The 13,801-nt window shown below is 49.3% G+C and overlaps 2 protein-coding genes across 2 annotated transcripts in view; both read left to right on the top strand.

Moving 5' to 3' along the window:
• The first annotated feature begins 236 nt into the window (after positions 1–236).
• On the top strand, positions 237–1,360 carry LOC147677924 (uncharacterized). The gene is made up of 2 exons (XM_086945596.1): positions 237–663; positions 942–1,360. The coding sequence occupies exons 1-2, from the start codon at positions 237–239 to the stop codon at positions 1,358–1,360; spliced, it is 846 nt and encodes a 281-aa protein (XP_086801722.1).
• An 11,195-nt stretch (positions 1,361–12,555) lies between these two features.
• The window catches only part of MVD (mevalonate diphosphate decarboxylase), an 82,651-nt gene continuing 81,405 nt past the window's right edge, over positions 12,556–13,801 (top strand). The window contains exon 1 of the mRNA XM_086945814.1: positions 12,556–12,714. Within this exon, the coding sequence (XP_086801940.1) occupies positions 12,645–12,714 (70 nt within the window). The 5' untranslated portion in view covers positions 12,556–12,644. The remainder of the gene's footprint in view (positions 12,715–13,801) is intronic.

Consider the following 13,801-nt stretch of genomic DNA (forward strand, 5'->3'; position numbering starts at 1 on the left):
TCCCATGTTCAAATTGCGAACTCGCAATTAACGAAATTGCAAATTGCGATCTCGCTAATTGCGAGATCGCAAAAACGGGAAGTCTCATTTCGAGCACAATGATGACATCACAACCAGGAAGTAGGCAGTTCCCTCACTCATTCAGAACACAGAGCCTGAGATTGGAAGAAGCACAACCCAGAGCTCCACAAGACACATCCTGCAGCACCACAACAGGACACAAACACCAAAATAGAATGTCCCAGGAAGCAGCAGGAAGCAGTGCACCTGGCAGAAAGCGAAAAATTAAATTTTCGGAACAGGAGTTAGAGCTCCTCATCGAGGGAGTATCCAAGGACCATGACAGGCTGTTTGGCAAGGAATCCCGGAGGGTATCTGAAGCCGACAAGAGGCGCATTTGGCTGTGCATCCGGTCCAAAGTGAACTCTGTTGGAGTGACCCAGCGCTCCATTGATGAGCTTAAAAAGAGGTGGTACGACCTCAGAGGTCGTGCCAAAGAACGCATTGCTGAGCGGCTGGGGGAGCAACATTCCACCGGAGGAGGAGACTCCACAGTAGCACCCAACACTCCGCTTGAAGACCTGGTGGAGGACACACCCAACCCTGCAGCCTGCGTGGGGGTCACCCGGCTGGACACCTCCCGACCCACCAAACAATCCCAAGGTAAGTGCCATGCAACGGCGACCCCGTCCCCTAACAATGCCCATGACTCCAGAGCTAGCCATTTGATAACCCCAGTAATACAGGCCATGCACACCTGAAATGCCCTATTGCATTGTGGGACCTGTAGTGTGACAATATTTCCCGGATAGCCACACACGCCAGTCCTGTCAAGTGAAACATATACCTAAAGCCAGTCAGGGAATGCAAGCCTGCATGCATGTTGCAACATCCCATGAGCAAGATACATATCATTAATCATGCACCCATTTACATCGCAGGTGCGTCAGAACAACCCAGCACAGACAGCGAGGCACTCCAGATTGAGGAGAACCCTGAGGACACCGAGGGAGAGGGCCATCCTTCCCCACGACCTGGACCATCACAACCACCAGCACCAGTACCACCACCTCCCCATGTCGACAGGATCAACCCTTGCAGCCACAGGAGGTCAGCAACCACCCCATGTGACACCCATAGCAGTGGTACAGGCCACACCACCCCCCAGGAGGCAGACACGGCGCACAGCCACTGTGCGATCGCAGTCCAGAGGACTGATGAGGCAGCAGCGCAACGTGTCAACACGTGCTGGCAGGGGGGAATATGTCCGAGATCCTGGGCTGGGCATAGAACGCCAGATGCTTGCTGTCCACCAAAAGCAGGCACGGCACTTGGCAGCCATCCAGCTACAGCTTTATAAGACAGCGCGAAACGTGAGCCAGCTCACGGAAAGCATGCAGGTGATGAGAGCTGCTGTCAGGGAGAACAGCCAGATCCTGGTGTCACAGCAGGACATCACCCGCCACCGCCACCGCCAGCTACTGACCTTCCTGTCAGCATACACAAGATCCAACCATCTGATTGGTAATGCGACCTCCCAAGTTTCGCGCCGCTCCTTTGCGATGCAAATTCAGATGGTACAATGCTGCCAGGACGTCGCCAGGGCCTTGGAACAGGTCACAACAGCTGTCCAGAATCAGCAGGCGTGTGGCCATGGCCAAGCAAGTGGGGGGATGATGCCAGTGAGGGCACATCAAGTCACAGCAGCCTGTCCTTGCCGGTGGTAACCGCACGCCGTCGCAGCACCAGACCCACTGCAGCATCACGGGCCAATACTGGCGTGGAGGACGTGGAGAGGCGACTGGGTGCGTCCAGCCGGAGGCGCCAGTTGTCATATCGTTGTGCCTGAGCACAGTTAGGGACAGAGCAGGCAGCACAGGAAAGGGCGGGGACTCAGACAGGAAAGGGAAAGTTAGTTTTAGTTTTAGGAGCAACACGAGTGAATAAAGACGTGTTGAGAACTGCTCCTGGTTCCTGTGGTTCTTTGGGGGAAGGCAACACTGGCCACGAGGATGGGATCCCCACTAGAACCCCACATGCCTTAAAGCCCCACCGTCTGTGAACGGCCAGAAACAGCGAGCCTGCAGCCTGTGTCGGCGCGGCGTGCAAGAGCGCGAAAAAAAGGAAGGAAGACGCTCTGCATGTTGCGCTTGAATGCTGCCCCAGAGCGCGACGATCGACACCCGCCCACAGAGGGCCCGCGCTGCCTGAACGTTGCCTTGAGCATACCTGACTCGGCAACCGCCCAGAGACTGCCCGCCTGGAAGTAAAATCGGCGCGAAGCGGCAACGACGTCGGAGAGCGTCCCAGAAGCGACTGGCTGAGGCTGAGAGTGTGAGGGTGAGTCCCGAGCTCCAGAAAAGCCTGCCTGGAACCAATTTGAATGTGGCCAAGCTGAATGAGAGACTTTTTTTTTTTCAGAACAAATGAATGAGAGACTTTTAAAAGTGGCAATTGCAAAATAAAAGGAACCCACGTGTCCCGAACGGCGGCCATCTTAGAATCAGGTGCCAGCCATAGGCACCCATCGGGTTTTTAGTGTCGGCCATTTTGAAGTCAGGCAACATTGCATCTAAGAGTCAAAAACTGCTGGAAAGTCATTGGAACCAAGCGATACTGACTCACACGCTCGCTTGTGGTAGAATAAATTAATTATGTGCTTATATAGCGCTGGAATCACTCCCGAAGGGGTACCTCCGCGCTTCGACCGCTGCGAAACCCTTCCTGGCTTCCCTGAGAGATGGTCCCTTAATGGGTATCTCCAGGGTGAGACCAGGCATCCCCGGCGGTCTGGTGGGGCCGTTAGTGAAGATGAGGCAAGCTAGTGCCCAGAGTTGCCGAGTGTGATCGCTGATCAGAGTGGGCACCGAGGCGAGAGAATTATCGAGTCCGCTGACCCTGGTCCAGAAACCTGCCGCGTCGGGAATCGAACCCTGGTCCCGGGCCGTCCTCTGCTCTCGGGTCTGCCGCCTCTAACCAGTGAGCCACACAAAACCGAACAATATCCTGCTGAGTGGCCTGATCAAGCCACGATGTCCGTCACGAACCCGACAGGCGCTCCAGGAGGAGGAGCAGCATCTCTGGCCACGCCACCACCACCACCACTTGCACCGTCTCTACACACACTCATGGGAGTACCCTACCTGCGGCCACCAGACCCTTTAGAGTTGACGTCCGGAAATAGTATGGGGCCCAAGTGGAAGAGCTGGGCTGAGGACTTCAAAGGACTATATAACCGGGTCTCAGGTGCAAGATCCTAAGCAAAAATGAATAGCTTTGCGAAATTTAGTGGGAAAAGACATTGGTCAAATCATTAAAGAACTACCTGCCGAAAATGCCACTTCCTACGATGACGTAAAAGGAGCTCTTGATTGGAGGGTTCTACATAAGCGCAACTTAGACTACGAGCGTTACACCTTTAATCTAGCTACCCAGGAAAAGGATGAACACATGTGCGATTTCATCTTGCGCATCCGGCGGTTAGCCCGACATTGCGAGATTGACGCTTTTAACACTGAAGACGCGCTGTGACTGCGCATAATTGAAGGTTGCCAGTCTGAATCACTTCGTCGGCGACTACTAAAGAAACACTACACTCTTGAGGAAATCGAGGAAATTACACGAATCAACGATCAAGCAGAGGACCATGCAAAGAAAATGGAAGTCAACAAGACTGGAAGGAAGGAACAAGCCTTCATACTGCAAGAACACAAGGAAAAAAAACACTGGACGGACCGTCGCAAGTCAAGTAAACCTACTCGTGCCACGACCTCCCGAAGAACGTCGTCACGTCACGAGTCGCGACACTCCAAGTCTCACAAGACGGCACCAACATGCTACCGGTGCGGCCAAGACTACCCTCACTCAGGACAGTGTCCAGCCATTGGTCAGCGATGTCACCGCTGTGGAAGAGAGAACCACTTTGAAATAGCCTGCCAAACTCGACAGTCAGGGTGAAGATCGTCCACATCGCGGTCAAACATGCACCACCACGATCGTGCAGTGAAAGGGAGAGATGGTCGCTCCTCAAGCTCATCTCGGTCAAGTGTCCGTTCCGCCAGCTCATATCGATCACGAAGATCGACATCTAGTGAATCATCACTGCCCACATCTGTGTCACAAGACAGTGATGAATATATCTGTATGGTCTCGGATCTGGACTGACTAAAAAGATACCCGTAACTAGATATCAAGATAGGAGATCATCCTGCAAAATTCGTATTGGACTCAGGAGCTTCTTTAAACTACATCTGTGCTCTTGAATATCAAAGCATGAAGCCACGACCGAAGCTAGAACCTGCGGCCATACGGGTATATACCTGGATGTCCAGGAAACCATTACCCTGCCTAGGCCGTTTCAGCACGACTCTGTCTTACAAGGACCGACAGATTCCCGCCTACGTTCACGTTGTGGAAGGCTCGGATCTGGCCGACTGTCTACTCAGGTTGCCGACGGCGGAACGTCTGAAACTTGTGGACCTCCTTTACATGACCGAAGATGCCCCGGACATCGTCTCAAAATTTCCAAACCTCTTCAAGGGACTGGGAAAACTTAATCAATTTAAAGTGAAACTACACATTGACGAACGAGTGACCCCAGTGGCACAACACCACAGGAAGGTGCCCTTCCACCTACAACAAGCAGTAGATGATGAACTCCAAGATCTCCTAAAAACAGACATCATTGAGCGCACATCAGGACCATCCCCATGGGTGTCACCGGTGGTGGTGGTGCCCAAGAAAGGACAGGACAATAAAGTGCGCCTGTGTGTGGACATGCGCGCACCCAATACAGCTATCGAGAGGGAACTTCATCCCGGACCACACATTAGCGACATGATCGCTCGCCTCAATGGGGCCACAGTGTTCTCAAAACTCGATCTCAATAACGGTTACCATCAATTGGAACTACACGAGAAGTCACGGTACATCACGACTTTTACAACCCACCAAGGACTCTTCCATTACAAACGCCTAAACTTCCAAGAGGCAATCCGGCGAGTGATCTTCTAAGAGATCTTCCGAGAGATCTTCCAAGAGGCAATACGGCGAGTGATTCAAGGGATCCCAAACGCTTTCAATTATAGCGATGATCTCCTAGTATTCGGAAAGGATCAAACTGAGCATGACACCGCTCTGGACTGAGTGTGCCATGCGCTACTAAACGCCAACTTGACCCTGAACTCAGACAAGTGCGAGTTCCACAGATCGACCCTGAAATTCTATGGTCACATCTTCTCCAAAGATGGCATGAAACCTGACCCAGAAAAGGAGTCCGCCCTTGCAGATACCCCAACACCACGTGATGTCAGTGACCTTCGATCGTTCTTAGGGATGGCAAGCTACTGTGCACGTTACATTAGGGACTACGCTACCATCAGCCACCCCCTTAGGGAGCTCACCCATCAAGGCCAGCAATTCCTATGGACAGATGCCTGTGAGCACTCCTTCAACAAAATAAAAAGAACTGTCAGCGCTGCCATCAACCTAGCCTATTTTGACACCAAGAAAAAGACTGAAATCACTGTCGATGCCAGTCCGGTGGGTCTGGGTGCCATCTTGGTGCAATATCAGGAAGACTCTGATCAACGCCACATCATCGCTTACGCCAGCCGCAGCCTCACCGACACCGAGAAGGCACATTCCCAACCTGAAAAGGAGAGTCTTGCGGTGGTATGGGCCTGCAAGCATTTCCACCTCTTCGTATATGGTAAACATTTCACCATCATCACAGACCACCAGGCTCTCATCACCATCTTTGGCAATCCAAAAGCTAAAATGCCCCCGCGCATTGATCGGTGGGGACTACGGCTCCAAGACTATGTGTACACAATCATCCACAAACCAGGAAAGTCGGAAAATCCAGCGGACTACATGTCCCGACACCCTCAGACACACACCAGCGAGAAGTGCTCGTTAGCAGAGGAGTACATCCATTTCGTCATTGACTCTGCGTGTCTGCCTACAGTACCCCTGGAAGCAATCCGTGAAGCATCCAGCCAAGATCCTGTTTTCCAAGAGGTCATAACTCGCATACGCAACAATTCATGGAGACATGTGAAAGACACAGCCCAGATCTCGGCTCAGAGCGTCCAGAAACTTGTAGCATTCAAGCAAATCCAGGAAGAACTATCTATCAGCGAGGATGGTTTGCTGCTAAGAGGGGGGAGAATAGTAATCCCACAAAGACTACGGCAAGGAGTGATCAACTTGGCTCACGAGGGCCACAGAGGAATAAGCGCTACCAAAAAGGCCCTACGAGAACGCGTCTGGTTTCCGTCACTGGATCAGATGGTGGAGGCCACTCTCAATGATTGCACCTCTTGTCAACTAGTGAGCCGTGATGAACCGCCAGCCCCTCTGCAAATGTCAGAGTTACCAGATGGAGTCTGGCAACAAATCGCCATTGACTTATTTGGGCCGTTGAAATCAGGCCAATATATCGTTGTCATTATGGACGAATATTCTCGATTCCCGATTGTGCACCTAGTGTCATCCACCAAAGCAACAGCAGTAATACCAGTTCTTGATGAGACCTTTGCGGCATGGGGTATTCCGCAGGGAGTCAAATCCGACAATGGGCTACCGTTCAATGGTCATGAATTCGCTGAATTCGCAAAACACCTCAATTTCAAACACAAGAAGATCACACCCCTATGGCCTCAAGCCAATTGCATGGTGGAGCGCTTTATGGGAACTCTGAAGAAAGCGTTCCAGCAAGCAGAACTGGCCTGCCGAGACATCCAGCAAGCTTTAAATGAAGTACTGCGAGCTTATCGCACCACACCCCATAACACCACGAACCAATGTCCAGCCACCCTGATGCTGGGGGGGATCCCTCGCACCCGGCTACCCACACTAGACAATGCGCTACCATCTCGAACTGTGACCATCGATCACGACACTCTGGTTAAAATAGACCACGAAAAGAAACTGAAAATGAAGGCCTTCGCCGACCACCGTAGACATGCGAAACACAGAGACATCCGATAAGGAGATTGGGTGATGGTTAGGCGTGACCGAAGAACGAAAGCAGACAGTTGTTATCTCGCTCATCCGTTGAGAGTTTGCAGCCGGAAAGGGACCATGATTACAGCAGAGGCTGATCACAAGCGGATAACCCGAAATAGCTCACACTTCAAGAAATGCAACTCCAGCGGCCACAATGAGATCCGGAGACGTGAATCATCCACTGACCCGGTGAGCCAAAGTGAGAACAGTGACAGAGAGCATCCCAGTCCAGCAAGACATGAAGAATCTGCGAGCCCCCGAAGCAGGACTCCAGAACAGCTTGGTCACCCCCGACGACATGCCAAGCGACCAGCGCGTCTCATTGAAGAAATCTGAGAGACAGTAAGACTCTTGTACAAAGGGGGGAGGTGTCATATCGTTGTGCCTGACCACAGTTAGGGACAGAGCAGGCAGCACAGGAAAAGGCGGGGACTCAGACAGGAAAGGGAAAGTTAGTTTTAGTTTTAGGAGCAACACGAGTGAATAAAGACGTGTTGAGAACTGCTCCTGGCTCCTGTGGTTCTTTGGGGGAAGGCGACACCAGTGACTCTATGTACTCTAGCAGCAGGGCCATGCTGATAAGCCAAGTACGACTGCTTCGCTATCATGGGGCTGTATGAGGAAATACAGTTGTCATGTATTTTGAAAAAAAACATTTAAAGACACATTATTGTGAAAATAACACTAAGAATTTATGTCACACGTAAATCCGACTCATCTCATTATTACATTTGTCATGCGTGAGTGCAGTGTTGTGTTAGGGGTATGGGTGCACTAGAAACAGTTCATTGTTATTTGGTTGAGGCGCCTGTGTCCTTCTGCAGGATTCTCCCGCGTGCATGATGCACAAGTGCAGGTGGGCGGCGGTCCCCTTCCGACTCACTGCCAGAGATCTCCACAGGTATCCTCCGCTTGGTAGCAATATTGTGGAGTATTGCACACACGGCCACGATGCGGCAGCAGACCTCAGGCTGGTATTTGAGGGCCCCACCAGTCTTATGTAGGATGCGGAATTGGCTCTTTAACAGCCCAAATATCCGTTCAATGCAATTTCTAGTGTAAATGTGTGCAGCATTGTAACGCCGTTGCTGTGGTGTGGCAGGGTTGAGGTATGGGGTGAGGAGGTACTCACGGAGGCCATTGGCGCTGTCACCTGAATGAAAGGAGCAGAGGGTCAGTGCCTGTTATGCGCAGCTACATGGTCTTGACGTACTGTTTATGGGCATGTGTACTTACCTAGGAGGTGTCCTTCGCCAAAGTCACCCCCGACCAGGCGTGTTTGCATGTCGCTGTGCCGGAATATGAAGGAATCATGCGTGCTCCCCGGGTATTGTGCCACTATGTCGGTGATGATTGTCTTTGCGTTGCAGACCATCTGGATATTCAGTGAGTGGTAGGACTTGCGGTGACAGTACATGTATTCTGTCTCAGCGGGTGGGCAGATGTGGATGTGGGTACAGTCAATGCATCCAATTACTTGGGGGAATTGCGCAATGTTGTAAAATTGTAGCTTTGTTTGATTAAAGTCCTGTTGGGTGGTTGGGAATGTAATGTAATGGTGTATCCGGGTCAGCATGGCGTCCAGGAAACTCCTTAGGCAGCGGGACAGTGTGCTCTGGGAGATCCCCCCTGCAACTGCAACTATACCCTGGAAGCTTCCGGAGGCCAGGAGGTGCAGGCAGCACAAGACCTGGACATAGGTGGGCACGGCATTGGTCCTCCTTGTTGGGTGCTGCATCAGGGGGTCAAGGTCCCGGATGAGCTTGGTAATCATTGCCCCATTCAGCCTGTACTTCGAGTAGATTTCCTCCTCAGTCTGGCCCAGGAGTGTGATCCGCTGCCGGAAAATGCGCTCCTGGATCCTGCGTCTGTTCCTGGCTGCAGCCTGGAGCCTTTGCCGCCTTACCACAATGTGGAGTCCTGGCATGCTCCTACTGTGTCTCCTTAAGTGTGTTTGTTCAGCCCCGCACCTGTATCTAGTTTAAATTTTTTTTAAATGTTGGGAACTTTATGGTTACCACCTGGTTTGTGTTCCCCTTAAATTGCGCCTTGCAATTTGCGATTTTTAGCTTTTTCGCTAATTGCGATTTTTCATGCATTTGGTTTGCGATTTTTTTCGAATTCTCAAATGAATTCGCAGAATCAGTGGAAATTCGCTATTTCAGAATTGCAGAGGGGGTTCCACCTTGATTCTGCAATTTTATTTACGAAGTCGCGAAATTTATTTTGCGATTTCGCAATTTGGTTGTTTTTCATTTCATGAATTGCTGTTCATGGAATTGCGATCGCAATAGCTGTTTCGCAACTATTGCGATCGAAATTTGTGTTGATGAATCTATCTGAATGTTCCACGCTAGTGCCAAAGAAATGGCATGGGGCATTTGTTAGTGCTGAAAGGATCCCTATCTCAAGTTGTCAATAGTATACATACATGCTTTGGGAAAAAGGAATTCCTACCCTAACTTTGGGGGAATAGCTTTAAAGCCTGGTTTGATTGTGGTACCCCCTGCAGTTCCAAATTCGTCAAGGGGCATACTCTTATTTGGTAAACAGTGTTTACAACGCTGTAAATTTAAAATGCGGTTGATACAACGACCGCGTTGTTACCACGCGTGCCATTACATCGTAAGTCATATCAACGACTTGCTGTAGCAGGCGTGCAACCAACACCTTCCCTACCAGCCCTGCCAAGCATCACACAGTAGGTGTGACGCTCACGCATTTCAGTGCGGTGTTCCGCGACACCGCACTGAAATGCATTGTCACGCATTTTGCAAGCCACCCACAAGCGCGCGCCACCGGCATCGCCTGTGCCCTAACTCTGCTGCTCTGAAAAACGTGCTGCCAGCAGCTGCTTGCTGAGTTGAGTTCATAAATAGTTAAAGACTGAGCCATGATCTGCTCTCTGCCCTGGAGTGGCTGAGAGCGTTACAGTGTAACAAATCTGCCTAGCGGCGCCGCGCGGTTTACGCACTCACTGCTGCCAATTACCGATGGGGGAGTGGGGCTTGCCCTCTCAGCAGTGGATGCTATTGGCTGCAGTCACTGCTTCACATGGATTATAATCCGGATGTGACCGCTCTACTCACTGTCCGTCCCGCCTGCAGGAAGAGGAAGTAAGGCAGAACGGCGGGGGATTTAATCTGAGTCAGTCCTCGCCATGTGCACAGTGCTGACTGACTTCATTCTGCAATGCGCAGTGCTGCAATAACCCCGGGCGTGCCACGTTCACGTAACTATTTGCCAGCCAGACCGGCAGGGAGTCGAGAGTTACCCAGGGAATTAATTTCAGTCACCGGCGACGACACATGACACTCACTGAGTGACTCAGGCTTTATTTGTTAATCGTAATATGTTTAAATTAATTCTGCGTAGAAGAGCAGCCTGTCAAGAGTGGTAAATAAAAAAAAAATTCCTGAGATCAGCCAAGCCCCGTCCTCCGCAACAACGTGAATCCTGAGTCTGCAGCATAAGCATGTCGGAACTATCAGGTAGTCCGAACCAGCCTGCCTCTTGTCTGAGCCGGGTTGCAAGGAAATGCTCACTTGGCCCAAAGTGTTTAAATTGGTTTCTGAGCCTGCCGGCACCTGGGCCTACTCGTATCTGCTCACATAAATTGGTGCAGTAGTGCCTCACAGCCCCTGTGTAGCAAAGTGGGTACGGATCTAGAGGACTTTGCTTTCGTCGTGGCGGGCACCACAAGGAAGTCAGGCGAGGGCATATCTTTTACACGGCTCTCGTGCTCCTGACCTCCTCTGCCCCTAAACAACATAATGACGGTGTCTCTGCTTGCTTTTCAATTCACACCAAAGTGTCACATCCAAGGAGATGAGAGGCCCTCTGTACGTCGTCAGCAGCAAAACACGAGAACAGCTGCCATCCTGGGACCGCAATAATGAGGTTAGTTAAAAAAATGATCATGTCCCAAAGAGCAGCAGTGTGTTTGCGTAATATATTTTCCGTTCTTTGTCTAATGAATTTTATCAGAATTGAGTTATCTCATGACTTGGTCTTAATGAGTGGCACTGCTTTAAAATAGTAACTACTTCTGCAGCTATCAAGAATGTTAACATATTTTGGGCCTGTAAAGGAGAAGGAATATTGGTGAAGCTTTTGTCAAAGGGGTTCTTACTTTGCACTGCAGGCAATGGGTTATGAGAAGGGCTGGTTATAAGAAGTTGTTATGAAAAAAGTAAAATTGCAAGAAAAAACTATTGATAGCTTTCTTTAATTCCTTACAACGTGTCAAACATAAACCAGTGAAATGTTACTCATAAATACCCTGAAAGCCTATAAATGTCACACATGGCCGGCAAACTGAAAACCTGTCGGCTATGCCCATACCATCCGGAAACCAGAGCACCCACCCCCTAACTTAAAGAATTATGGAAACTACAGAAAATGAGTTAACTGGCTGACGAGATCCATTTTCTCTGTGCAGGGAGAGACACAACAAACTAATCACAGGGCTCTCCCTCACACAGTTAAACAACATCCTGTAACTTCCTCCAGCGGCAATTGCTCTGACCAACTGCCATCACCAGTCAACCTGGTGTACTCAATACCAATTTTGCATAATCTGCATGGTGGGGCTGAGATTATGTTCTGAGCACCTATAGGGCCTGTCTTCTGTTGCTAAGCACTGCTGTTGTGCAGTCTATGTCCCATTAGTGTTCTTCCATTTCTGGTGCCTTGAAGCAATTTTAAGATACAATTAGAGCTTTTTGTTGCTCAGTGGGTAGCAATTTCTAATAGTTGTAGGTTTCCTTCATCTTCATTGCTTGATTTTGCTTGCGAGAAAGTGTCACTCATAGTCTTTGAAATGTCACTCATTATTACACTGAAATTATGAAAATGTCACACATCGCAATCTGAAACCTTGGCAGCTATGCCCTGCTGTTGCACAAACTGGAGTAGAAAAAGTAATTAATACTATTCCTAAGTTCAGCGTGCCCCCTACAGCAAGTCGTTGATATGACTTGCGATGTAATGGCACACGAACAACTGCATTGTAAAGGCATGCGTTGTAACGTCACATATTCACTCTATTTCCGTATGACCAGCTGTCCTCGTGTCAATTAATGGGGCAGTAGGAATTTCAATTTGTGAATGGTTAATGACATTGTGGTAGTGGAAATACAATTATAACTGAATAAAGTTCCCTTAGAGCTATTTGTGTAACAAGACCACAGGTTATTCCAAGATGGCCGCCATACCGACCAGCCCTCTCCTTCTTTGGTCGGGATCAACTTGTAGACCTTTCACGCGACCTTTACGCCTCATTTGTAGTATTAAAAAGTCAACGGATCACACTTGGGTACACCTTGCTTTTATTAGTGCTTTACAAATCCAGCCCAGGGTGCACGAGACAGCACCCCGAGTCACCCTGTGTCCTATGTTATGATCTTTGACTCCGCCCCGAACAGGCGGAATTTGTATCTTTCGATTCATATTATTGGCTGAATGGCTCAGCGGTATGCCAATGTGTGCCACTCACTGACGTTCCGTTCGAGAAGTAGCCAATGGTACGTGTGGCGTGGGATGAGCCGAGGTTCGTCCTCTCGCCAGACACGGGTGGAGGGAATATATTGCAGACTAGAGCGCTGACTCTGTTCTTATCCCGATCACTGAACATGTCTGCAGAGAAGAGTGTCAAAACGGTAACTTGCACTGCCCCAGTCAACATCGCCGTTATTAAATACTGTGAGTATTCTGTAGATGTTTAATGTCACAATTGCAGTGGCGGGAACGTCGATTTATGTAGGTTTGCCCTTTGGTACGGCTGATGTGAATGCACGTGCAATACGTGTCTGTTTTGAGTTTTACACTGCATTGACTATTAGTCTTGTGAGTATTCTGGTGTTCAGTAATACTTTTACGAGTAATATTTAGCTACGTTACTGTCCAGTACTCTGACATGATTAGTATCGGGAACTTGCGAATTCGTTATGTAGGTGATATTAAGCCTGAGGGTGTTAGAGGTGTGAGTATTGTCATTCACCTTTTATGTCCGTACTGTTTATTGTTATCAGTTAATAATACTGTCTCTCAGTTTTAGTGCCGTGATACACATATAATGAACGAGTTCTATGGCAGAGGTTATCGCTGCTGTGGGAATTTCTGTCATTGAGCACTTGAGTATTGTGTGATCTTGTGCATGGTTTATGATGTCACAGAGTGGAATGCTCCTCCTCTGGCTTCCCCGTTCACTGTTGCCAGGGTACTAGACTGCGAGGCTGAGCAGGAAAGTCACTAGCCTCGTACTGGGCCATAGACCGGTCTCTACCTATATTAACCTATATTTGAAGTAAACTGAAGCAACTTGCGTGATGACCTGTACCACCTGGTAACCTGCATTATAATAATTGCCTTTAAATGATTCCAATTAGTAGCAGTGTTATGAAAAGTGTTGTCATGGAGTACAGATGAAGTGTGTTTTCTGTCATTGAGCGGTATTGATGCAGCTGCCTTCTGTCACTAACTACTGATGATACCTGTACTGTTGTTGTTCTCTAGAGGAAGGGGGGTATGTGGCTGAGTTGTTGACCTTGAATAGGCTGAGCTCCAGCACTTGACCAACAACTGCGTCCCTCTGGACACACCACTGTACCATTTTGAACCAATAGTAAATTAATGTGCTGTGTAAGTTATTATCCCATTTATCACCATAACCACTTCTTTATGTAACCATTTGTCCTTAGTGGTAGACATGGGTAATATATTTAAGCAGTTATGCAACCGATCCTACACTGAGTATTGGAGGTTAGTGTGCTATTATTGAGTATACACT

This window comes from Lissotriton vulgaris, chromosome 12, assembly GCF_964263255.1.
Source record: "Lissotriton vulgaris chromosome 12, aLisVul1.2, whole genome shotgun sequence".
Classification (NCBI taxonomy): domain Eukaryota; kingdom Metazoa; phylum Chordata; class Amphibia; order Caudata; family Salamandridae; genus Lissotriton; species Lissotriton vulgaris.